Genomic DNA, 25,962 nt, shown 5'->3' with positions numbered 1-25,962 from the left:
CCCAAACGCCAGGGGAGCCTCCACGAAGGAGGCCCGGCGAGGAAGGTCAGGATGCCTGCCCCCTGGGCGGGCAGGAGCGAGCCACAGAATTGTGGGGGTGGGGCAGGGAGGGGGCATCGGAGAAGATGAGGTCAGAGGCAGGTAGGAGGTGAGAGTGGGCAAGGGAGGAGCTCTGAGGACACAGGTATTGGGGGGATGGGGGGTACATGTGGGGGATGTGGGTGGGGTGGGGGAGTGTGGGGGTGGGGCAGGCACAGGGGGCCCCCAGCCAACAGCAGGGCTCCACTGCGGGCTGCGTGCCCCCTCCGGCGAGACTGCCCACCGCAGTGCACAGGAAGGGTGCCGGGCCCCAGGCTGTGCCCAGTGGTGGACTCTGAGGACCAAGGAGCCTTGGCGACCTTCTCCGGGCCGAAGAAAAGAGGACAGGGAGGGCACGCGCCATCCCCACCCCCCACGCCCGCCCCAAGGCGCCCAGGGGCCACTGGAGGCAGACCTGGAAGGCAGCCCTCCTCGCCATGGCGCTGCCCTGGCTGTGGGCTGTGGGGTCCGACCTGAGGGCAGCCACTGGGGACCTTCTCTCCTGGCCCGGCTGGGCGTCTGTCCTGCCCTGACAGATGTCAGGATGGCCCTGGTCTAGGGGTCTGGCCCCGTCCAGCAGGCAGGCACCTACACCTGGGACATTCCCACCCGAGCATCTCAGAACAGGAGGAGGTGGCTCTGTTCTACTTTTCTTGTAAGTAAGAAATAAAAATGGAGTCTTTCTGCTCTCGAAGGGAATAGGTCGTTCCCAGGTTGTTGTGCAAAATGAAAGCCCTTCCTCAAGGAGCCTCAGGGAAGCAGCCAGTGCCCGTGGGATGGGGAGCTGCAGCCCCAGCCAGAGCCCCACCTCACCCCAGCCCCAAGCCCACGCCCCGGGGCCCGCCAGGCCCCCGGCCTCCTGCCGCCCAGTTCTGTGAGGGCCCGGGTGACACCAGGGACCCACTCATCCCTTCTCACAGGGACCCAGGCTCACCGATGGGCAAGGCTGCCTGGGAGTGCAGAAGCAAGTCACAAAAAGCTACTTTTTAAAATAATGTTCAGTCTCTTGATGAGAAGGGAATACATGTCCATTAAAGGAAAATGTTTAAATAGAAAAAGAGGGTTAAAAAATTAAAAAGCATCCATAACCCCACCGCCTGGAGAGGGCCACTGCGGCCCTCTTTCTTCTAAACGCGTGTCTCCTTGGGAGCCAGGCGGGCTGAGCTGGGTGAGTCGGGAGTGGTGGCCCTCAGTCGTCTCCAAGCTGAGACGTACTGTTCAGAGTGACATTCCTATCCTGGGTCAGTGTGGCATCTGGCCAACAGCACGGGCCAGAGCAGGTCGCAGGGGCCTACTCTTCTCGGGGGAGAAGGGCCCTGCTCTCCCCCAGCAGCTGTGCTGCAGACGACCTGTCTGAAGACCCCCTGAGAGGGCTGGCCAAGTCCCTGCACCCCCTACACCTCGGGCCCTGGCTTCCTGCCCACTGCCCCCCAGGGAGCCCAGGAAGGAGCGCAAGCAGGCACCTGTCCCACCTGCACAGGCCCCACTGCCTTCCCTTTCAGCCTCTAAGGTGGCCCTAGGAGGACGTCCCAGAAGGGGGTTCCTGGCCTGTCCTGGGGAAAAGCATTTGGAAACTGAATCTCCGTGAGGAAGGCCTTGGACAGATGTCCAAGGGAGGGGCAGGAGGACACCCAGCACCACCATGCTCTGCCTGCTCTTCCCCAACTAGCCACCCCAGGGAGAGCCCTTCTGTGGGCCAGTTCCCACCCCAGGGGACACAGAGCAGGCCCAGGCCCTCCTCAACTCGGGACACACGAGAGGCCCGCCCCTACTCCTTGGACCTGCCCAGAGGGGCACTCGCCAGGCGGGCAGCCTGACACTTCCGCCCAGCTGACCATCTGCCCAGGCCACGTCAGGGACAATGTGCACAAGAGCAGATGTGGGCCAGAGGGGCAGGAGCGAGGCTTAGTGAGGGAAGGCCGGGCAGGAGAAGAGGTGTGAGGGCTCTGCACCCACCTGGCGTCTGCCTCGCTGTAGTACTCTCTCGCCACGATGTCCTCAAAGAGCTCCCCACCAGTGACCCTATGGGAAAAGCACACAGAGGTCACCCTGTCACCTCCACCACCATCTCCACCATCACCACCTCCACCATCACCGTCTCCACCATCACCATCTCCACCATCACCACCTCAACCATCACCGTCTCCACCATCACCGTCACCATCACCACCTCCACCATCACCACCTCCACCATCACCGTCTCCACCATCACCGTCTCCACCATCACCATCTCCACCATCACCACCTCAACCATCACCGTCTCCACCATCACCGTCACCATCACCACCTCCACCATCACCACCTCCACCATCACCGTCTCCACCATCACCACCTCCACCATCACTGTCTCCACCATCACCACCTCCACCATCACCGTCTCCACCATCACCACCTCCACCATCACCATCTCCACCACCTCCTGCTCACTGTCACCACCACCAGCACCACCATCTTCACCTCCACAACCATCAATACCAGCATCCTCACCAGCACCACCACCTCCGCCCCATCTTCAGTGTCACCCAGGACTGCCAGCTTACTGAGTGCTTACTCACCTAGGCCAGCACTTCACATTTTAGTCTTCACACCCCCTCCATGACACTGGTACTCTTAAGCTCAGAAAACTGAGTTTCAATGATCTCAGTGACTTTCCCAGAGTGGGCAGCCTAGGAGTTTGATCCGGGCCTCTGCACTGTTACCCAGGCCTTGTGACTAGTTCCAGGCCTGAGAAAATCTGGTTTGCCCTCCTCAAACCCCCGTAGGCGAGAGATGTGGCCCCTCGCACAGACCAGAGGGGCCCTGGATCTGGCCTCCCTGGTGGGCGAGGTTACAAGGTGTTCAAAGTCCCATCTCCAGAAGGAGAGTAGGACCTCTGTGCACACACCCTGACACTTGCCAAGTGTCCCCAGCCCAATGAGGGGCCTTCAGGCCCTATGGTCAGGAGCCACTGCCTGGAGGGCTTCTGGGGACCAAGAAGGGGTCTGAGCTGCCCAGGATCCCCTGCACCAGGAAATGTGGGTGTGGACAGCAAGGTGAAAAGCAGGGGTGAGGGACGGATGCACAGGGAGCAGGGAGGAGCCATCCCTGGGCCTGCCCAAGTCCCTCACCCCACTTGGCAAGCTCTGAGTCCACCAGAAGTCTCCATATAGAGCTTTTCCACCCCTGCGTGGTCCAGAGTCTCCCTGTGGGGATACCGAGGGACACTCCCTCTGCAGCCACACCCTCCTTTCACATCCCCCTGCAGCTGCACGGGCCTCATGTGCTGTGATCTCTCCATGTGCATCTCAGCTCCCATTAGTTCTCAAAGTCGGGGCTTGTGTTGGCCTCATTCTGTGCCCAGCACTCAGGGCCGGGCTGGTCTGTGGTGACCACGGGCACAGGCACTGCTGAACAGCGGCCCTGGCATAGAAGGGCTCTCTCTTAGTGTTAGAGAAACACACAAACAAGGCTAGCTACCACTCAAGGCTAGATGCTGGCCCCCAGATCCTGTCCCCAACAACCCTGGGAGCAAGGAGCTTTTAGGGTCCCACTTTTCTCTCTCTGCACATACAGCTCACAGGTCAGGCTCTGCAGAGTCCACGTCCAAGCACAGGGCAGGGGGGAGAAGGCCACAGGTACTGGCCAGGGCTGCAGCAGGGGACAGGGAACCCACCCTCCCAGGAGGCCCCACGCAGGGCCAGGCCCAGGCCCTCTGGATCCCTGCTGGTGGAGCTGGGTGAGTCTGGGGGCCCACAGGGGCGACGGCAAGACTGCCACCTCCACAGGGGCCCAGGGACAGACGTTTCAGGGCACAGCCTCAGCCCAGCAGTGGCAGCTGTGTCACAGGTCAGCTCTGGTCACCTGGCTGATGACGCGACATGGTGTCTTGTGGGACACAGGGGGACCGAGAGGTGGCCAAGTCCCTGAAGGGACAGCCCCAGCCTCTCCTGACCAGAGGACCCCGAGCGAACTGGGGGCTCCACAGGCCTCCACGCCCCATGGCCGAGGCATCAGTCATTTGAAAGGGGACCGCCCCTCAGAGATGCACCCCATCCCCATGGCCACAGCCCCCAGGCTGGGCTTCCCAGAGGCCACACAGAGCCGCCCCAAACCTATGACCCTGCCCACCCCAGGGTCGCGAGCAGCGCTGACTCATGGACAGCTAAATAAAGCACCGCTGAGCCAGAGCCTGAGCTGTCGGGGAGCGAGGGGATGAGATCACCGCTTCTAAATCCAGCAGGAAGTGCGAGGCGGCAGGCGCCCCAGACGCTCTCTCACTCAGCGTCGCACACGCACACACATACCCACGTACACACCAAGCGAATCACACAGGCGGACCCACTCCCACAAATCACACATGCACACGTGTACACACGTGCATGTGTACACACGCACAGCCCTACAAATCATACATGAGCATACACACACATGCACCTGTGCACATGCACACACACAGGTACAGGCCCCTGTGTACAAATGATCGCTGCATGCTCACACACGTTAGGCAATCATACACACGCACGCACACACATGTACGTGTTCACACTCCTCAATTCACACATTCACTCACTGGCACGTGCACACCACACACATACACACATGCACACACACCACAAACCACACACGGACACGTGTTCATATCACCACACACATACGTGCGCTCACTGAAACCCACACATGCATGCTTGTGAACACGCGCATGTGCACCCACGCACCCCCACAAATCAGGTGCACATGTGTACACATGGACACGCCCCCACAAATCACACCCACGCACACCCGTTCATCAGCATACACAGATGCACACACGCAGTCATACTCGCACAGGCATTCTTACATGCACATGTGCACGCACACTCACGCACACACTCATGCCAGCCAGTGGGCCCCAGTGCAGCTGTGATGAGAATGCCAAGGGAAAGAAGGTGAAGGAAGACCGAGGGCCCGTTCCTGCTCCTCCGGGGGTCCTCCCCTCCCTCCCCTCCGCCCCACCCCACCCCCACCTCCAGCATGCCCTGTTCTGTGTGAAGGAGGGGGCCCAGCTGGGCGGTCCCGTCCCCGGGACGAGCAGGGCGACCCTGGGGGTCAGGGGACTGTCTGCCGGGGCTGGGGAGGTCCCAGCCCAGGTCCAACACTGGGAGCAGACGAGAACACAAGTCCCTGGGCTCCGGCACTTACAGATCAAAGACCAGGTAGTGGAAGCCTTCCTCGGAGATGCTGTCGTGGAGGCGCACTGTGGGGACGAGACAGGCTGTGAGAGCAGGCAGCAGCCCGGAGCCCATCCACGTCGCCCAGCCCTCCTCCATCCCCACCCAGGCCCAGGGCCAGCAGCACAAGCCCTCCATGGAGGACCCCCCCACCCCCACCCACCCCTGCCGAGGGCCTGGGGCTTCCCACAGCTTGGGGTGGGGAGGGCCCAGGTGGGCTCTGCAGGCAGAGCCCGAGGGGTGAGCTGTGGCTCCTGCAAGCCGGCTGGCCACAAGCCGGCATCCAAGGACCTCAGGGATCTGGTCTTTCCTTTCCTTTCCTCTGCCAGAGGGAGATCCAGGCTCCTCTCAGTCCCCAGCCAGGTGCCCTGCTCCCAAAGGCAGCAGAGAGCAGCAGGAAGGGGGCCTGGGGGTGGGGGGGACAGAGGCCCACACCCCCAGGTCTGTAAAGGAGCCGCCCAGGGACTTCACGGGAGAGGAGCGCGGAGGGCGCCGTCGCCAACTCTCTGGCCAGGCGGAGGGGACAGGGACCCCCCCCAGGCGGAGGGCCACCTGCCCTCGGCCACGCACGCCCTCGCTGCTTTAGCCTGTTTTCTTCATCTCCCTGAGCCTGGAACAAGGCCCGGCCAGAGTCGTGCTGGTTAGGAGCTGATGAATGGATGAGTGAGGGACTGAATGAGTGAGTGAACAGTGAAGTGGATGTCAGCACAAAGAACACAAGCCTGACGCCTCCTTCTCCCTGAGCTGGAGACGCGCCCGGCACGAAACGGCAGGTATTTCTAGGAACGGCTCATTTTGGACACTGCCCCCCACGTGGCGGATCCTGCCTTCTGTGTCAGGAGCCCACGGTGTGCTCGTCGGTAACCATCCCCACCCTCCTGAGAGGTTACAGATGTGGAAGCGGGTGCACAGAGAGGGTAAGTGACTGGCTGAGGGTCACGCAGCCCGCACAAGGCCGAGCAGCAGTGTGCATGGGGGCTCGGAACCCCCACAGAGCTGCCAGCCTCGGCCCGCCCGACCCCTCTGCTCTCTGGACCCCACCCAGTGGTCTCACTCTCCCCCACCACGTGCGACGGGGCTGCCGGTGCTGAAAGCATGAAGAACAGGGTCTCTCCCAGGCCCCACAGGCCCCTTCCCCATGCCCTCGAAGCTGCCCTAGTTTCCAGCTGGCTGCAGGCATCCTCCCTCCTCCAGCTCTGGGCTTCCCGAGGGCCCCGCCAGCAGTGTCCTCACGCCAGGACCCCCAATCTGGCTGCAGTGGCCCCTGACCTCGGGCAAAGCCTGGCAGCTGGGGACAGGCCCCTGCCCCGAGCAGTCAAGGCATCCGGTCACTGAGGAGAAGGGGCGCGGGCAGCTCGGGAGGCACTCGCCCCACGTCTGCTAGTCTCACCATCTTCCCCTCCCATTTCCTGCTCTGGATCTCTGCTCAAGGGCCCGGAGTCCAGCCTCGGCCCACCCAGGTCCCGCCCAGACCCCGACTCCACCCAGGTGGGTCTGCAGACCCCCGGCTCACTGCAATCTCCTCGCGGCCCCTGCTGCAAAATCCCCCAGGGAACACGAGCTCTCCCCCTGCTGCCTCTCCCTGCTGGGGGCCCAGCAGCTTGGCCCCCCTGAGCAGCCTCCCCGCCCCCAGCTGCCTGCCCTGGAACTCTGAGCAAAGGAAGGTCCCAGGGTGGAGGGGGAGCACGGAGGTGAGGGGTCCACCCTCCAGCACCCTGCCAGCCCTGCAGGCAGCACCCCCAGAGGGACCCTCCTGGGGGGCCTGTCTCGCGTCCCATGCAGGGGAATCCCCCTTCTCCCGGGGAGCCCCAGGGCTCCTGACGAGTGGGGCGCTGCTGGGCCTTCCTCCTGGTGGAGGCCGCCCTGCCCCCGGGCCCTGCCCCCAGAGAAGGTGCGAGGGGGTCCGCTCCCAGGTCCTGCTTGCCGGGCCCGTGGCCTCAGCCTGGAGGACACTGAGGGGTCTGCATGGGAGTCAAGGCCACGTGTTCACAGACATTCTTCTTCTTCACGTAAACATTTTTAACATTTAAAAATAGTTATGTATTACTTTAGTGGTTTAGAAGAAAACCTACCTAGCCCATCAAACCCGTGATTTCACAGACAAGGCTAAGGAAAAAAGTGAACTGTCACAGAATCTATTTAAGCAAAAACGGTAAGTAAATAACACTGCAGGTAGCATATGGAGGCGGCAAATAAAGTCCCAGCAGTATCTGAAAGAGTCTGGCCTGCGAGCACTGGGTTACGGGGACGGTGGGGGGGGTGGGGGCCCTGGGACACACCTCCCGCTTCTGGGGCCACGGCCCCTCCAGGGACGGCACCAGAGTCCCAGGCCAGGGGGCTCTAGGTGGGGGGTCCTCCTGCCTCTCCCAAGCTGCCCCTGAAGCCCTCCCTGGACTCCTGTGCTGTGCTGGGAGGGCAGGGCCCGGCAACCCATCATACGATGGGCTCTAGGAAGGAAGAGCTGGGCAACGGCAGTACGGGCCTAGAGCGTTTGGAGACTGGAAACCGTTCACCTTCCGCTCCTGCGCTGGCCCCCTCATCTTGACGGGAAGTCCTTCCAGGGCCATCATCCCCCATGGTGCCCACCTGCCCAGCTCCTGGTGGACCATCCGGCAAGGGAGGGCAGCTCCAGCCCCAGAAACCAGGAGGTGGGAATTTGCCATCAATGAGCCAGGCCCAGGAGAGAGAGGGTCAGTGTGCAGAGGGGAGGCTGAGGGGGAAGCTGGGGGGAGGCTGAGGGGAGGCTGGAGAGAGGCTGAGCGGAGGCTGGAGGGAGGCTGAGGGGAGGCTGGAGGGAGGCTGAGGGGAGGCTGGAGGGAGGCTGAGGGGAGGCTGGAGGGAGGCTGAAGGGAGGCTGGAGGGAGGCTGAGGGGAGGCTGGAGGGAGGCTGAGGGGAGGCTGGAGCGAGGCTGGAGGGAGGCTGGGAGGAGGCTGAGGGGAGGCTGAGGGCTGCCCTTTGAGTCAAGGCTGATGCGCTCTGCTCACTACCGGATGGGCCCCATTTGAACAAGGCTGTGGAAGATTCTGGGGCCCATTTGAACAAGGCTGTGGAAGCCTCTGCCTGCCGTGGGCCTTGCTTCATCTCTGTCACGCATGGCCCCTGGGCGCAGGGAGGGAAGTCTGGGATGCACTCACCTGCTGAGTGGCAACCTCTCGAGGCGGCTACGGCCCACCAGGGAGGTGGGGGTGGAGGCGGCCTTGCCCTCAGCCGCGTCTCCCACGGGCGTGGGGCAGGCGTCCATAAATACGCACTGAATAGGAAATTCCTGCCATCCCAGGTGGAGGGCGCTAATCTCACGGACAGTCCAGTACAGCACAGACGTGCGTGTAGAGGGTGCGGCCCACAGCAGGGCCCTCGAGGGTCACGCCTGTCCCGGACGCTGGGGCCTGCTTCCCAAGAGGGGCCCACACAGGGCAGCAGGGCCGGCCGGTCCCCGCCGTGTCCCCACACACCTGTCTCCTCTGCCCAGGTGCCCCCTTGTCTCTGAACAGAAACTAAAGCCCTGGGTGAGGCAGGGTGGGGGAAGGGGGAGCCTCGGCCTGTGAGCTGCTGCCCAGGGGCCCGACTCCGGCTACCCGCTCCTGCTGCGACAGCCCAGCCAGCAGACGCCATGTGCCACTGTGCTGGTCGTGAGGAGCGTTCCCTTCCTCTGATGAGCCTCCTTTAAGAGGGAAGCTTGGCTCCTTCACTCTCGTGTGTCGCCTTCAAACGAACAGAATAAGGCAGAGTGAGAGCATGACCCCTCCCAGACTGGATCATAACTTCAAAAGTCAAACACAGAACCACCATATGGTCCAGCCATTCCACTGTGAGGTATACCCCTAAAGGACTGAAAGCAAAAACTAGGACAGAGACTTGCACACCCACGTTCATGGCATCTTTGAGCCAACAGGCAGAAAAAGGCCGAGTGTCCATTGACAGATGAAGGCATAAACACAACATGGAATATACACACAGTGGAATATTATACAGCCTTAAAAAAGGAAGGAAGTTCTGACACCTGCCACAACATGGATGAACCCTGAGGACATCAGGCCGAGTGAAATAAGCCCGTCCCCAAAAGACAAATACTGCATGGTGCCACATCGATGAGGTCCCTCAAGCATCACATTCATAGAGACAGAAAGTAGAATGGTGGGTGCCAGGGCTGGGGGCGGGGGTGGGGGTTAGTGTTTAGTGGATGCAGAGTTTCCACTGCGGGTGATGAAAAAGTTTTGAGTACAGATAAAGGCGGTGGTTACATAACGTGAATGTACTTAATGCCACTGAACTGCACACTTAAAAACAGTTAAACATACTATGCCGTATATTTTACCACAGTTTGGGGGGAAAAGGCACTGTGTTGCTTGTTCTTCTTCCCTGTCCACCTCTGTTGGTCTGTCTCTGTCTCTGCCTCTGTCTGTCTGTCTGTCTGTCTGTCTCTATCTCTCTTTTTCTGTCTGTCTCTATCTCTCTCTATATGTTTCTCTCTGTCTCCCTCTGTCTGTCTCTGGAGCCCTGGGCAAAGCCAACTCACAGCCAGGCCACCTGGGTAGCTGCCCCAGGCCCCAGGCTCAAGAGGGCCCTGCCCTGCTGCTGCTGTCTTGAAATTCGTAATAATATTTGAACAAAGGTCCCACATTTTCTTTTTGCACTGACCCCACAAATTGTGTGGCAGCCCTGATCACCGAGCTGAACTGCTCTTGAATCTACAGAAACAGAGAAAATCAGTGCTTGTTGGTTGAGTGTTGGGGTAATTTGTTGCAAAGCTTGGACGACTAACACACTTGTGAAACACCCTCAGTTCACAAACAAGGAGACTGCACCTCACAGCAGCTAGGTGGCTGCTGCAGCTTCTGAGGGGGAAGGCAGGCCTGGATCCAGGTCTCTGAGCTCTGAACTCAGCACACTGCCTCGGAAAGAGGTCCTTCACAGCTCACACCCTGCTCCCCAGGGGAACCCTCTCGGCTCCCACCAGGGAGGCCCTGTGAGGAAGGCAGCAGCATCTCCACTTTACAGATGGGCAAACTGAGGCTCCTCCCCTGCCCATACCCTGAGCACAACTGCCTCCTGAGTGAGCCGGGACAGGAAGAGCCCCTCCCAGAGCCCTTGCCCTGCATCTATCTGAACGTGGTCCTACTTCCTCTCTCTGGGGGGCCAGGAACACTTCTGTTCAGAGATGGGGTTGGGTAGACACAGGTGATGGAGCAACGGGCTCCCCTCACCTCCTCCCAAAGTCTCCCTCACTACTCACTCCTCAGAGAGCCTCTCCTGAGTCTACAGAGAATGTTCATCTGGACCCCACAGTCTCAGCTCTGCCTCCTCTGTGTTCTGGAATTAACCCCCTACATGACTTCAGGGACCACTCAGAACCCACCCAGAACCACACTGGGCACGCAGGCAGGGCGGGGAGGCCTCTTGTGGAAGAAATGTCCCAAAACTCCAACCGAAGAACACCTGAGTCTTCTCCCTAAGTAAGGGGATTCCTGAAAATCACTCAGGATGGGGGACCCGCACTTGGTCGGTGCTCAGCGGACACAGGGGAGGGGGCTGGCATGGGAAGCGGTGTGGGTAGAGCTGGTGGTGAGGTGGCGTCAGCCAGGAGCACCAGGAGAGAGGGTCCTCGGATGCCTGGTGGCTGGACCTGGACAGACAGAGAGGCAACAGCCCAGGGGTGAGGTCAGACTGGAGCCCGCCTTCTGCCAGATGGGCCCAGCCAGGGAAGAGTCGGCTGGGGTCCCTGTGGACACCCACCTCAGAATCACCTGGCAGGCTGGCTAAGATTCAGATTCCTGGGCCCACTCTAGGCCTTCGAGCCAGGCTTTCCAGGGGCAGGTCAGGAATCTGCATGCCATGATTCCAACAGACTCAGCCTTGAGTATCAGTGATTAGAAAGAGTCTGGCCCCAGGGACTTCCCTGGCAGTCCAGTGGTTAGGACTCCATGCTTCCACTGCAGGGGCACAGGTGACCCCTGGTCGGGATCCCGCATGCTGTGTGGCATGACCAAAAAAAAAGAGTACGGGCCCAGGCACGAGGGCAGCAGCAGCCCCATGGCCCGCACCGAGGGGCCTGCCAGGAACGGGACACCTGCCTTCCCCTGCACCCTCTGTCTGGGCCGGAACAGCTGGAGAAGACCCGGCAGCCTGGAGGGGCCACAGCCAGAGTGGCAGCGGCTCCCAGGACCAGCTCCAGGGACCCCGAGCCCTCCTGCAGCCCTCTGGGTCCCGCCAGGCCCTCCCCGCGGCTGCTCCGCACAGCCTGGCGTCCCTTTTCAACAGAGTCCTGGGCACCATCCTGGCACAACTGAGTCAGAGCGTGGGCGGGAGGGCCCAGGAATCCACCCTGACAAGCTCCCTGGGTGCCTCTGCGCCTCCTGGCTGCTTCCTGGTGTGGGCCGGGGCTGGGTCCTGGGCTCCTGAGAAGCCCCTAGAGGGACTAGAGGTGAAAGACAGGCAGCTGTGCCGCGGGGACAAGGGGCCGCCGACGGAGGGGGCAGGCAGAGGCTGACGGGCCCGGGAGGTCTGTGCCCACTTCCGCAGTCTGGGATCCCGGCAGCGCCTACGATAGTGTCTGGACTGAGCCCGTACTCAGTCTGGGGCTTCAGAAAGAAGGGACCTACCACGGGCAGGGCACCCACTCTCCCTGAGCCCAAGACCCGGGCTCCTGGGGCTCCATGTGCCCCCAAGGGGCAGCTGATTCCTGCCCCAGACCGCAGTGCCAGGGGCCCCGGGCTGGGGAGATGGTAGAGGCCCTCCAGAATCAGACCTCAGGCCTCAGGCCACCGCCCGGGGCTCTGCCTGGTATTGTCTTTGACTGGTCTTTGGTTTCCAAACTTTCTCCTCTATAATCAGGCCATCGTGTGGCTTTTCCGAAGCCACAAAAAGTTAGGCCCCTGTGTGTTTTCACCAGAATCACGGCTCAGAGTTACAGAGTGGTAGGCAGGGACCCATCCAAGAGGAGCCTGACTTTGACCTCCTCCCAGGCGCTGCCCCAAAGTCCCTGCGGAATCCCTCTGGGTCAGGAGGAGACGTTTCCAGGGGCCTGAGAGTGATACTTCAATGGAGAAGAGAGGGACGCCGTTAGGGTCCCCCTGCTGCTGTGCCGGAGAGCTGGGACCCCCCAACCCAACCCCCAAGGGCTGCTCACCGATGTTGGAATGCTTCAGAAGACGGCAGATTCGAGCCTCTCTCTCCAGCTTCTGGTGATCTGGGGACAGAAAGGGACATGGCATCACCTCGTAGCCCTGCAGCCAGTGACACCCCCGTGCCCCTTGACTGCATGCTGGACAGGCCACCAACTAGGAGACTCAGGGCCAGGGGGATGTGGCCATCATCTCCTGCCGTGTCCACCCGAGTGACCGCCGTCTGCCCAGGGGACACATCAGGTTGTGCCCCCTCCCCCCGCCCCAGACCCCCAGCCGGCAGTGCTGGGGCTGGAAGAGGCTGCCCAGTGCCTGGAGCAAGAGGCCCACAGGAGGTGGGAGTGGTGCTCACTCGGGGCCAAAAGTTTCCCCAGGTGATTCAGGAAGAGAAAATGCTGTCTATCAGCAACCGGACGGACAGCACCAATTTAATCCTTCACTTATTTGTCCTAATTCTAGACTCTGCGGAGCTCTCTGCTGAGGCCTGATTTCTTCGGAGGCAGCCGTGGGGCTGGCAGAGCAGCGCTGTCGGCCGGGTGGGGGTGTGCAAACAGCCAGCGGGGTCAGCACGGGCTGAGCCGGGCTCTCGCTGGACATCTGGGGAAAGGATGCGTGACCTGACCCCAGCCCCACGCACACACCTACAAAACACAGGCCTGAATTCTGAGGGGCCCTGGTGTTTATGCAACGTCTGCAGGAAGAAGAGTCAGAGCCTCAGAGGGAAGTCGCCCTGGGCAAGCTGGTGCTGATCCCGAAGCTGCCCTTCCTCCCTCCAGCCCCACGTCCCTCCTCCCACCCCCGGGAGGCACAGGACCTCAATTCCGGAGGCCGGCCCCCGCAAGGGCCAGGCAACTATCAGCCAGAAATTGTATCTTTCATACAAACAGAGGTACCAGGAGGATTTTAAAAGCTGATGAGATTATAATAGCAAAAAGCTGAAAAACCATATTTCTACTGACCGCAGAAGGCAGAAATAAATGTCGCTATGATCACACAACAGAACACATCCATCGAAGTGGGTGCATCACCCCAGCCTCCCAACATGAGACTGAGTAGAAAAAGCCACTCACAGAGGAAGACCCAAACCGCACCTCATTCACATCAAGGCCAACACGCACAGCACTGGGCACACAGGTGTGGCCGGAGAGTGAAGACAGCTGGGGATTCAGGATGGCAGCTGCCCCAGGGCGGGATGTGACTTGGGAGGGGGTGCCTGGGGCCTGGGACCATGCCCCCCCCGCTCCCCCCCACCCCCTGCTTGCACTGTGCTCTTCACAGCGAGGGCCTGGGGAGGACATTACTACACCAGACAAGACCACAGGACCTCCTGATTCACCAGGGAACTCCCGACAGCCCCCTCGAGGGGGACACAACTAATGTGCTAATTACAAAATGTCCTCACAAGCAGTAAAGCCACTCAGCAGGCCTCCTCAGACCTGCCAGCCCATCGCGCTTCTGCTTGGGGGGAAAAGACCCAGCCACCAACAGGTCCTCCTGCAGGAAAGGAGCCTGCGGGCTCATCTGTGGTCAGCACTCCCTGGGTCGTGTGACGGTGACCGGGAGCATCAGGGCATTGCTGAACGCGGACATACCTGCAAACACGTGTGTGCCTCTCCTGAGCGGGACAGTCATGCCTGCAGATGGGAATCTCTCGGGGAACACCCTGGGCATCCAGCTGGCTCTCCCTGCTCTCAGGACAGGCACTCAAGCCTCCCGGAAATGTGAACACCTCCCTGAGCTGCCCGCCTGGCTCCCATCTGTCTGGCCAGGCCCCTTGGCACTGGGAGGGCTCTGGGAGAACCACAGGGCAGGGACGGGGCCTTCAGGACAGCCCCTCATGCCCGCCCTTGCTCCGTGCCTCACTCCCTCACCTCCACACCCAACGCATCCTGCTGTGGGGGGCGGGGGGGTGGGGCAGGGTGCCTACAGCCACAGCAGACGAGATGCAGCCCACCATTAGGAGGGATACGTGGAAAACAGCCACAAAAGAACACAAGCAGCATGGCTTTCCCCTTTCTGTGTGAATCTCAAAAGCAGGCAACACTAAACATAACCAGGTAGTGGGGGCCTTCCATACACGTGAGGCCCACTCCAGAGAAAAGCAGGCGAACAGTCCTCGCAACATCCAGGACCGCGGCTCCCTTGCAGGGTGGAGGAGGGAGGCCTGGAGGTGCAGGGCGGTGGGTTCGTGGGCTTGTTCTGTTCTTTCATAGAGTTTTTTTTTTACATTTACTATTCTGAACATTTTTCAAACAAAGTTACAAGACTAGTACAAAGTACTAATGGACCACGATTCTGTATAATCTCTGTCCTTCCTATACATATATTCCTTACATCCTCTGAAGCATGTGAGAGTAAGCCCCGCACTTCATGTCCTTTTACCAGGTAACACCCCGGTGTGTGTTTTGTAAGAACAAGGACGTTCTCTTACATAATCTCGGTGCAGTTACCCCACTCACTAAATCCAAGGCAGATATGCTACTCAATCTAACCTGCAGTCCACATTCCAATTTTGTTCCCGTCCACATAATGTCATAGCTGATTCCTCCTGATGTGGATGGTACCCGAGCAGCTTACATGCATGTGCACGGGGCCAGAGCAAGGCTGAGGTCAGGAAGAGCCCAGGAGGGTAAGGTGGTAGGAGCAGGGGTAGTTTTCTCTGGAAAAATTGCCTGATTGCAGTCATAAATAAAAACCGGGAGAAAAATCCATGTGAGAATCCATCTTTGGGAAGCAGGTAACTTAAACAACTCTATCTTATTACTGAATCTTATCACCAAGGGCAGACCCTCATCCAAAAAAACCTTGACCTACTCCTGAGCATGTTTAGGGGGATAAATTATTTGCTTGAGGCCAAGAAGGGGCACCAGGCTGCCTAGCCCAGGTGCTGGTGTCCACCCGATGGCCACGCAGGTCACTGACCCTCCCAGCTGTCCCCTCTCTGTATCAGGCCCAGTAGCACTCAGCCCGAGTGCAGCTCTGACACTCTGCATCACGACACGAGCTCCAAGCTGGTAAGGGTCCAGGTGCGTACGTCACATCAAGATGCTAACTGCTTCCCTCTGGGTGGCAGAATTAAAGGTAATTTTCATTCTTTATATTTTTCCCCAACTTTCACAACAATCCTGTGTTACTTTTTTTTAAAATATTTTTAAAAATTTACTTATTTTATTTTTTATTTATTGGCTGCATTGGGTCTTCATTGCTGTCAGAAGGCTTTCTGTAGTTGCGGAGAGCAGGGGCTACTCTTCATTGCAGTGGGCGGGCTTCTTATTGCGGTGGCTTCTCTTGTTGCAGAGTAGGGGCTCCAGGCGTGAGGGCTTCAGTAGTTGTGGATCGTGGGCTCAATAGTTGTGGCTCATGGGCTCTAAAGAGCAGGCTCAGTAGTTGTGGCACATGGGCTTAGTTGCTCCATGGCATGTGGGATTTTCCTGGACCAGGGCTTGAACCCGTGTCCCCTGCACTGGTGGGCGGGTTCTTAACCACTGCGCCACCAGGAAAGCCCTCTTGTGTTTCTTTTATCATAGGTAAAAATATTTTTTAAAAAAATTTGATCCTGTCTCCAGTGAACACAAAGCCACTGGTTAAACATGGTGAGGGCGTGTGTGTCGGAAAACCTGCCATGATAACACCCACCCTAGAATTAAAAATCTAAGCTGATATTCTGTGACCTTGGATGGGAACAGAAGCCAGGAGAAGGGGTTGGAGGAGGTGGCTGTCCCTCTCCAGCCCAGAAGGCCCATCTCAGGCCAGGCATGTGGCCATAGGAGGAAGAATCCAGCAACCTAACTCTGCCCACATCCTATGATTTTCTCTCTACATAGCTGAAGTATTATGTCTGAACGTCCAAATTAACATCAGGAAACTCACCATAGGCACGGTTAGGGGAGTTGAATTTAACCCAGTCTGTTTGGCAAGAAGTGTGTCCTGGCCCTAAGCCATCAGTGGGAACCTGGGAGGACGCCTCGCCGCACTCCGTCCCCTGGCGGGTAGCAGGACATGGCACAGGCGGCGACCCTGAGCACGTCCTGTGACCTCTTGGGGCTGCTGCACCTGCGCATCCTGCCAGCCTCCCTCCGTCACTGCCTGGACTCAGAAGACCACACCAGTGACCACCGACCAGGCCCGTGGAGAGAACGTGGTCAGAAACCTGCCCACCCCACCCAGGACCCATCAGCACCCAGGGCACCCCAGCCCAGTACCCCCCCCCCGAGGGAGGTCCCAAGAGCCTTCCTGCACAGCCAGACCCTGCCGCGCCCCCCGCAGTGACGGGCCGGCAGCAGGCGACACCGGGGGGGGGGCCATCCAGGCACGTGCCAGGGCTACGGAGGCCACGGGGCCACGCGCCCAGCCAACGGGCTTGAGAGGGCCCTCCCAGGGCTGGGGCCCGACGCCCTGAGGGTCCGGGTGCCCAGCGTTGCCCTGAGGCTGCGCATCTGCTGCTCGCGGCCCCACTGCCACGTCGGCTAGTGTTCTGTCACAGAACATCGGTACACGTCTCAGAACACGTGCCACACCGGCGCAGGTTTGAAACCAAGGACAAGTGAGCCCTGAGAATCCATCCCACGGACACCCCCACGCCTCCTGCCCCCAGACAGTGCTGGGGCCCCTCTCTAGGCTCGGTCCCTGCATCATCCCTTGCGTGCACCAGCTCTGGGGTCTGAGAGCGACCTCCAAAACAGGACATGGAGAAATGGGGGGCCAGGGAGTGAGGGTACAAGCCAAGCTCCCCGCCAGCTTCCAGAACCCCACCCTACCAAGGCGAAGCCTCTCTGCCCTCCCACACCCGCAGACCCGAGGCCAGCCCTGGACGTGCTCTGGGGACCCAGGCGACACCGGTCCTGGGTCCCAAGGAGCAGGGGCAGCAGTGCCACCAGCCCTGAGGACAGCAGAGCCGGTGGGAGGAGGGCTGGTGCTGCCTACGGGAGACTCCAGGGGGACACCAGAGTGGGGTTTTGGAGGAGTTTGGCATTCTTGGGGGCACAGACTCAGTTCTCACACCCCTTCTGATGTGAAGCTCTAAAAGGGACCTCCTGAGTTCAGCCATCTCTTAAACGCTCGGGCGTCTTACGGATCCGCACCCCACCTGGAGACCAGCCTAAGTGCGGGGGGGACCGTAGCCAAAGGTGACTGTCTTGTTGGGTCTGGGGCAACTTGACACGCACGCGACACTTACACCTGTTCCTGAGAAGGGGCTGGCAGAGGCAGAAACAAGCTATTTATTTCTCCTGCCAGAGACACACCCCACGGATAAAACACAGCACTCACTCATACCCCATGAAAGCACTTATCAAACAAAACAAAAAGACCTTCACTCAAAGGCACCAGCTACACTGGACCTGCCACCACAGCCTGCCACCCGCCTGAGAGCTCCGGCCGCAGCCCATGAGGCTCCATCCTGCCCCTCCGAAGCCTGCACCCTGGCAACACGGGACCTGGACGCTTCTGGGTGATTCCGCCTTGATCTCTGTGCAGGCTCGCCCTGCACTCAGGGTCCCCGAGGTGTGGGGCCGGGGGACCTGGGAGGGGAGGTGGCCCAGTGCAGCCCTGCAGGCCCCGTGGTGGGAACATACCCCACACGGGACCCCAGCAGCCCCCGGGGGGCGGAGAGGGGCCCAACTGGGGCTGTCACTGTGCCATGGCTGCCCCCCAAGGCCACCATGAAGGAGATGGGCAGGAGGCCCCGAGGCACAGAGAGAGACAGCAGCGGCCACCCGCGACCACACGTGGGTGCCGACGGCAGGCATTAACTGTTTAACGTCAACAACTCCCTGAGGAATGGCAACAGGAGACTCGAGCCAGCTCTTCACCACCCCAAACTCATCCACGGGGCGGGTCCCCCCAGGCAGGGTCCCCCAGGCAGGGACCCCCGGGGGAGGCACCCCAAGCTGAAGCAGAGGCTGCTGAGGGTGGGAGGAGAGATGCATCCCTCGGAGGTGGGAGAGGATGCTCGAGGGCCCTGCTGCACCCTGGGGGGTGGGGCACAGTCACATTCAAGGAAACAGGCACCCAGAGGAGCTCAGAGTCCCCAAGACCAGGACTGGACCCGAGGCTGGGGGCCACCCTCAAGGCCCCCCAGAGACAGCCGCCTTCCCAGTCCCCAGCCCCCATCTGCTCCTTGGCTGAGAGTGACTCACAGCGGAGCGGGGTGGGGGCTAGTTAGAGGAGACAGGAGAAGGGCGACAGGAGGGACGTGGGTGGGCGCCTGGCCCCTCGCCAGCTGCCAGGAGCAGCGGCAGTGCTGTCACTGGCAGAAGGACACCCGCAAGACTCTGGGCAGGGGCAGAGGAAGGACAGGAGGGGACGGCGGGAGGCCCAGCTGCGAGGAGGGGCTGCCACCCTCTCCCCGGGGCTCGGCCTGGGACCAGTGCGGCCACGTCTCAGGAAGTCAGGAGTAAGGACAGGTAGTGCCGGACCGAACATGAAACCCTGCATGGAAGGTCCACACCGTCTGGCCCATGGCGAGGGCTCAAGGAGGCTCTCTCCTCCCAGGCGGCCACTGGACCCCCATGGACCCCTGAGGCCAGGCAGGCAGTGTTCACTGGGGAGCCCCCACCCACACAAGGTCTCCTGGGCTTCCGCATTTCCCCCCTCCCACCTGGGCTGGAGGACCACCTGGCCAGAAAGAGCTGGGGACTCAGGGATGACAGAGGGCTCTGCTGGGGCCCTGGCCTGGGACAGGGGGGCTGGGACCTGTCAGGGCACCGGCTGGAGGTCATGGACCACGGTGGCTGCTGCCCCGGACACTCTGCCGAACTCAGAGCTCCTGGACACCGAGTCCGCAGGGACCCGAGCATCCTATTGGGGTCAGGCCCCCACCCTGGGGTCACCATCACTTCTGCACTGACCACAAGCGGCTTCTGCACTGAAGCGTGGACGCCCACCCCTTGTGGCCGCGGTCCCAGAGGAGAAGGATGCCCGCAGGGAAGGGGTGGGCAGGGCTGGCCCACAGGCTATGGGGTGTGGGCATGTGTGTGTGGCCAGGCCCCAGAGGGTGACACGTCTGTAGAATCACCTGCCTGAACATGGCGCATGGGGGTGGGGGTGCAGCTGGAGGACTGCAGCTGTGGGGAGCCCGGGCACCAGCCCCTGCCCTCAGCGGCCTCACCTGTCCTCCCCCAGGTGGTGGTGACCAAAGGCCACGGGTCCTGCACCAGCCAGAGCTGCCCCTCCCTGGGGTCGGGGGAGGTCAGATGCCCATGCTGCCCACCTCAGGAGGTTTGAGGACAGCCCCAGCCTGCAGGGCTGGGGGCAGCGCCCACGTGCCACCCTGTGTGTCCAGCTGTTGGCTCCACAGGATGGGGGACTGCCCAGGCTCCCATTCCGTCCAGGCTAAACCAGCAGTGAACCCAAACCAACGCTGTCAAGCAGGGGCACGGCCGGCTTGCCTATGGGCCGGGCTTGGGTGGCCGTGAGACACCGGACACAGAGCCCTGAACAGGGCCAAACCTTGTTCTCTGAGTCTCAGTTTTCCATGTGTAAAAAGGGTTTGGGGCGGGGGAGGTGTTCCCAGAGAGAGGCCACAGAAGAGAGGAAACCCCCCTGCCAGCCCCTCCCCCAGCCTGCCTGCAGAGCTGGGCACCTGGCCTGTCATCCCTGCAGTTTTTCCCGCTTCCCACCCCCATCCTCTGCCAACAGGACACTCGGGACCCCAGCAGTTGTCTCCACTCCAGGGGCTTCTACTTTTCCGAAGGGAGGTGAGCATCACAGCTGTGCACGAGGACAAGGACCCGTTGTCCCCAGGTGACCTGCCCTACTGGGCCCTGGATGCGTCATTCAGGATTCCCTCCTCTCCTTCCCACCCATCTCCACCGCCTACCCCATCGGATGGCACAGGGAACTTTCTAGAATCTTCGGAGGTTCATGGACATCCACATCCCACTTCATTCAGGCTCATGCTAATCACTGTCCAGCAACAACTTCTTAACTCACTTGTCCCAAGGTTGTCCAGAGGGACAGAGCACAGGAACACAAGCCAGCAGCTCTTGTGGTTCCAAGCTACTGGGTCAGAATCTGATAGAACATCCCGGACATTCACAGCAGCCAGCAGAGTCTACAGCAGAGCCCACGGCATCCTCCAGCCTGGGCACCTTGCCCCACCACCTACACTGCTGCCCTCAGGGTCCCAGGAAGGGGGTGGGCAGGCCTGGTGGTAGGTGGACCAGCGCAGACAGAGGCCAGTTCAAGTGTAAGCGCCAGCACCTGCTGACCCTGGAGGCTCCCACCTCAGCTTCATCCCCTTCCTGGTGCAGGACAGAGACTGCAGGGGAGGACAGGACTTTCAGGAAGGACGCCACCAAGCCAGGGCCTCGGGGGCTCTTGCTTCCTGACAGGGATCACGGGGCGGAGACGTGTGGGACAGACCAGCCGGACCCAGGGGCAGTGCAGGGTCCTGCAGCAGGGCCTGACCATCCGCTCCCTGTCACGGGTACAAGCTGGTTCAGGGACTGGAGGAAGTTCGCAGGGGAGCGCTGCCCTGAAATCCTGGTGGTGCCTCTGCTCCAGAGCACAGGAGTGCCTGTGGGTCCACCTCAGGTTAGCCTCTGCTGTTTCCAGGCCTAGCTCTTTGGCTCTCTACAGGCCCCACAACCTGCCAAGGGCTCCCCGCGAGGCAGAGCTGTTATTGACACTGCTGCCAATTTTCAGACAGGGCATGGGGCACGGGAAGGCGGGGGTGGGGGAGCTGGGCCACCACCCAGGGCTCTGGCCCAGAGGCCCCAGCCACCCGATGGTCTTTCTCCTGGGGCTTCTCAAGCCTTCAGTGGGCCGACGTTTGACCCCAGCCTGCTCACCCAGGGAGCATCCAGGGCCCCGGGGGCATCCCGTCCTGCTCTGCATCCAGCACTGGGGGCCCCCGGAATGCCCAGCTACGCTGCAGCCCCTGAGGGGCAGTGGCGGAGCCCAGACGATGAAAAGAACGGCTGCCATTGTAGCTTCCGGTGTGTGTTCTGTTTTAAAAAGGCAGCCTGGAAATCAGCAATTATCACACCAGCATCCCCGGGCAGCCACACAGCCCAGGGAGGGAGCCTGTGTGCGTCCCGCAGCTGCCACTGCCTCACTGGGACAAAGAAAGGGCTCTCGAGGAGTGCGGACGAGGCACCAGGCATCCCACCGCTCCCACACCACAGCGCTGAGGCTTCTGAGCTGTTAGCTGACCCGCACTCCCTCTGGCCATTCAGCTGCTCCTCCGTGGGAACAGAGACGCCCTCTTCAGGCTCAGAGCCATCATCGCACAACACGGGGCACAGCTTAGCTTTGAAACAGACGTGGCATTTCACGATGGAAGGCCTGAAACTGAGGCCCCGTGTGATGTGCTGCCCTGATGTCCGGTGAAGCCAGAGAGCCCGCATGGCCTAGCTGTAGGCTCCCCACTCTGCTCACCAGCCAAGCGACCCTCCTCACCAGAGCAGCGCTGGCCTATCCCCAAATGGTGGCCTCGGTCCCCTGCCAGCAAGGAATTATTCAAACAAGCGACTACATCCCTCTGAGGGAACCAGGGCACGCCACTCTCTTGTCACCACAAAGCCTGCCTCCCTCAGTCCCCTGTTCACTCTGTCCCGAGTGCACCGCACGTGGCCTGCGTGACGTGCAGTGTCCTCCCCCGGGGCTCTGAGGCTGTGTGACACAGACTGCTGTCTATCTCAGCTGTCCGGGGTCTACGTCTTGTGTTTGGGCATGCCCACGACCCTAGGACAGGCTCTCACCCTGACTGATGGGTAAGAAGGAGGTGATCTGAACAAAAATGACTATCCTCTCAAGTCCTCAGTTTTGTCAGCTATAAAATGGGACAGCATCAGCCTCCCGTGTAGTATGGCATGGTGACCGCAGGAGCCACCAGTGACCTCCCGTTTCCTGCTTCCTTCCCAAGCCCGGGTGCAATAGGTCCTATACCAGGGGTAGGGTCTCATCACAGCCCAACCCAAGATAGCACCCATGACATTAATGCAGCACGGCGTGCTTTCCAGGCCAGAGCACGGCCCCCGGAGGGTGCAGGGCTCACCCTGTCAGGGTCCTACCCAGACTCAGCAAGGCCTCTGGGGCTTGCGTGCTCCCCTGCCTCCTACAGGCCTCCTCCTGCAATCTGTAGTCGCTGGCGGCCCAGACCACCACCTCCCAACCGTCCCCTCCCCCCAGCTCAGTTCTTGAGTTGAAAGTGCTCTGCTCCCCCAACCCCTTCATCATGTGCATTAGGGACCTACTGTGTGCAAAGCACAACCTTGGGCTCAGGGAGGGAGAACAAGAGGCCTCTGCATCCGCTCCCACTCGCTGGAGCTTGAAGACAAGCTGTGCAGAGACAGGGAGCGGGGCTGCAGGGAGCCGGGAGCAGCCGTGCTGGGCAGAGTGCGTGCCAGAAAGCTACCCCTCTGACCCCTGGAGGGGGCTCCTGGGTGCACGTGGGGTTGGCAGGGGTGGTGGTGAGGACTCCTCTAGATTTGGGGGATGACAGGAACAGCTGATAAAAGAACTTCACAAGGGCCCAGGAGTTCACAGACATTTCCTCCCAATAACCCTGGACCAGCACACCTTTCAAGGGCTGCCACCTCCCCACCTCTCCTGACCCTCCAAAACTCAACAGGGTGGGCACTGCTGCGGCCTGAGTTCATCGGGCATCTGTATCACCCAAGCCGCCAGGCCCCCAAACCCATGGGGCTCGGGGTTCACAGGGGCAGCCAGGGCCCAGAAGCAGACACACCCCAGGACCAGGGAGCTGCCACACCCTCCTCCTCACAGGTGAGGCCACCAAGAACGCAGAGGGGGTGTCCATAGGACCCCCGCCCACACAGCCTGGCCTCCACTCCTTCTCTTCTTCTCTCCCGTCTTCACCCCAGTTTGGGGAAGTTTTGACTTAGCCTATTTGATTAACAAATTAATGACAAACGCTTGTTCTCTCAACAGCTCTATTTAGTATTGTCTGATAAAACACAAAATGACCAGTTAAATCTGAATTTCAGATAAGCAACAAGGCTCTTTTTTAATATATGTCCCTAATTCAGATAAACAAATAATTTTCGAATATAAGTACAGTATGTCCCATGCAGCTTGGGACATGTTTATCTTCAAATACTTGTCACTGCCTATCTGAAAGTCAAATTTAACTGCTAAATCTGGCCACCCCAACCTGGTCCCCTCATTGCTCCCCCATCCTCCCCGGGATGGGAATGGGGGGTCCCCCCAACAAGGGCCCCCAACTTCCCCTCTTACTCTCTCTTCACCTGCAAGAGGGCACCCCCAACTCCACATAAACCCAAGTCCTGGCAAGAGAACCCGGGAGGGATGGCTCTGTCCAGTTAAAGATTGACTCTGGGACAAAAGGAAGGACCCCTCTACTCCCACCCACCCTCCAGGTCCCTAGGGAGACCCTCCCACTGTCCAGGGTTCCCTGGAGCCCGGACTCGAGAGCAGCGTCGACTGAAAGCTGGCTGAGCGTTTGGGACATACTTATTCTAAGAAATTATTGTTTATCTGAAATTGGGACAGGATACAGTGAGGCCCTGGCTCCGCCCCTGGGGCGCTGGGAGCTGCCAAGGAGGGGCGGGGGCGGGGCCGCGGAATGGCCGGGAGGGGTGCACACGTGGGTGAGGGGAGGGGAGCGGAGGTGAGGGGAGGGGTGGGGTCCCGGGCAGGGGAGGGGTCGAGGGGAGGGGAGGAAAGGAAAGGAAAGGGGAGGGAAGGGGGGGTTGCCAAAAGCCCGCCGCGCATGCTCAGCCGGCCCTGCAATGCGGCGCCGCGTCCTCCAGTAACCCAGTTCCGAGGACTCCCGGCGCCCGTTATCCTCTGACTCGGGTCGTCTTCCTGCTCGTGGGTCGTGGGGGGCCCGACAGAAAAGCGGCAGCGCCGACTGCAGCAGGAAAGGCCCCGGTTCCCGCTGCGCGAAGGGGTCCGGGCAGGTTTGGCCGGGGTGCGGGCTCAGCCCCAGAGCCCCTAGAGACCAGACAGCTCCGCCCTGTCACAGCTCCTGCAGGGGTGCCCCCCCAAGGCAGAAGGGGCCCACACAGGCCCTGCGGAGGGAGCTGCCCCAGGTGAAGGTAGCTGGGGGTAAACTGGGCGTCAGCCTGGGGACGGGAGGAGGCTCAGAGGTGAGCCTCAGATCTTGCCGGTGGCCTCAGTCTCCTCACCTGTGCGGTGAGCCCCACCTATGAAGTCAGCCTCCCATCTGTGAGGTCAGCCCCACCGGTGAGGTCGGCCCCACCTGTGAGGTCAGCTTCTCACCTGTGAGGTCAGCCCCACCGGTGAGGTCAGCTTCTCACCTGTGAGGTCAGCCCCACCGGTGAGGCGAGCCCCACACCTGCCCCACCCTGGGCCCTCCACACTGGAGGAAGTCTAGAGCCTTCCGTGTCCCAGGCTCTGCTCATGACCGCTGCGGGTTCCTGAGCAAGTCTCTGCTTCAGTGGGATTCGGTTTCCTCATCTGTGGTACGGCCGCCCACCACCAACCTCATGAAAACTGCTGCTGAGGGTCAGGGTACAACACATGCCTAAGACCCCGTTCCTATGCGGGGTCCTCCCCCCCACCCCAAGTTCAGCTGCTGACCGGAGTCATTTCTGGGACACTTGCTCCCTAGACACTCGGGTCCAGTAAGTACTAATGGAGTTCAGTCCACAGGGTGTCCTGCAAAGGCCACCAGACCAGCCCCAAAGAACAGCCACTCAGTGCTGACAGTGAATGAGGGGTGGGGGAGGGGGAGGCAGGAACAACAAAAAATGGTAAGACTCATGTGCCCAGTGATCTCCTTACGCCCCCACCCCATCGATTACTTTCCCTCTAACTGCTTTTGTTAACAGTAGTTTAATAATCTCTAATTATTCTGTACATTCACAGACTCTGAATGTCTCACAATCCTCTATTTAAATTAAGTATTAAATTTAAAAAATCTACCTCATACGGCCGTTGGCGCGAGCTGGGTGTAATCTGCAGCGTCCTCGTGGCCCCAAGAACCGTCAGTTACCGGGCGGGACAGTTTTTCTGTGTCCAGCGCTCCGGTCCTCCTCCTGCCACTTTCTTTATCATTGGAAGCCTTGAAGGACTAAGCTGTCTCCTCAGCCCAGGAGTGGACACCATTTCCTACAGGACTGAGTGAGGCCCCTCCACACTGCACTGAATAGAAAGCAGGCAGAAGGGGGGCTTCCCCTCCAGCCTCTTGGTCCAGTCTCCATTTCCCTACTCTCCCTCTTTCTGGGGCACTTGCCTGGCATCCTCCTCCCCACCAATGGGCCCCCCTCCACCCCCACCTTCCAGGACAACATCTGGGACAAGCATCTCTGGAATGGCCTTTTTGGGGAGGGAGCTGGTCTGGCGTCAGGACACTCTGCTGGGATCGTGTCTGACCCTGCAGGACACAGGTGCAGGCTGCGCGTTGATGGCCAGGATTCAGGGAGGAGCCCCGGGCTCCAGGCCTCCGCTCCCGGCTTCCCAACCACCCTCAGGCTTCACAATGAACTTCTCCTGAACTTGGATCTCCCAAATACTCAGTTGCTCAGTGACCAGGGCCCTTCCTTGCAAACACAACCCTGCAGCAAATCCGCTTCTAGACCACACTCCACCCAGTCCCCACCCCAGCATCATACCTGGGAGACTA

At 60.4% G+C, this 25,962-nt stretch overlaps 1 protein-coding gene across 1 annotated transcript in view; it reads right to left on the bottom strand.

Annotated features, from left to right (window-relative positions):
* Positions 1 to 25,962, bottom strand: part of CAMK2B (calcium/calmodulin dependent protein kinase II beta) — a 93,754-nt gene that overhangs the window by 29,961 nt on the left and 37,831 nt on the right. The window contains exons 3-5 of the mRNA XM_057731637.1: positions 12,392 to 12,451; positions 5,236 to 5,290; positions 2,035 to 2,100 (exon numbers count right to left, since the gene is read on the bottom strand). Of these exons, the coding sequence (XP_057587620.1) occupies positions 2,035 to 2,100; positions 5,236 to 5,290; positions 12,392 to 12,451 (181 nt within the window). The remainder of the gene's footprint in view (positions 1 to 2,034; positions 2,101 to 5,235; positions 5,291 to 12,391; positions 12,452 to 25,962) is intronic.

Source organism: Hippopotamus amphibius, chromosome 4, assembly GCF_030028045.1.
Source record: "Hippopotamus amphibius kiboko isolate mHipAmp2 chromosome 4, mHipAmp2.hap2, whole genome shotgun sequence".
NCBI lineage: Eukaryota > Metazoa > Chordata > Mammalia > Artiodactyla > Hippopotamidae > Hippopotamus > Hippopotamus amphibius.
Note: the sequence above shows the minus strand (reverse complement) of the source record. Positions and strands in the feature narration are given on the sequence as shown.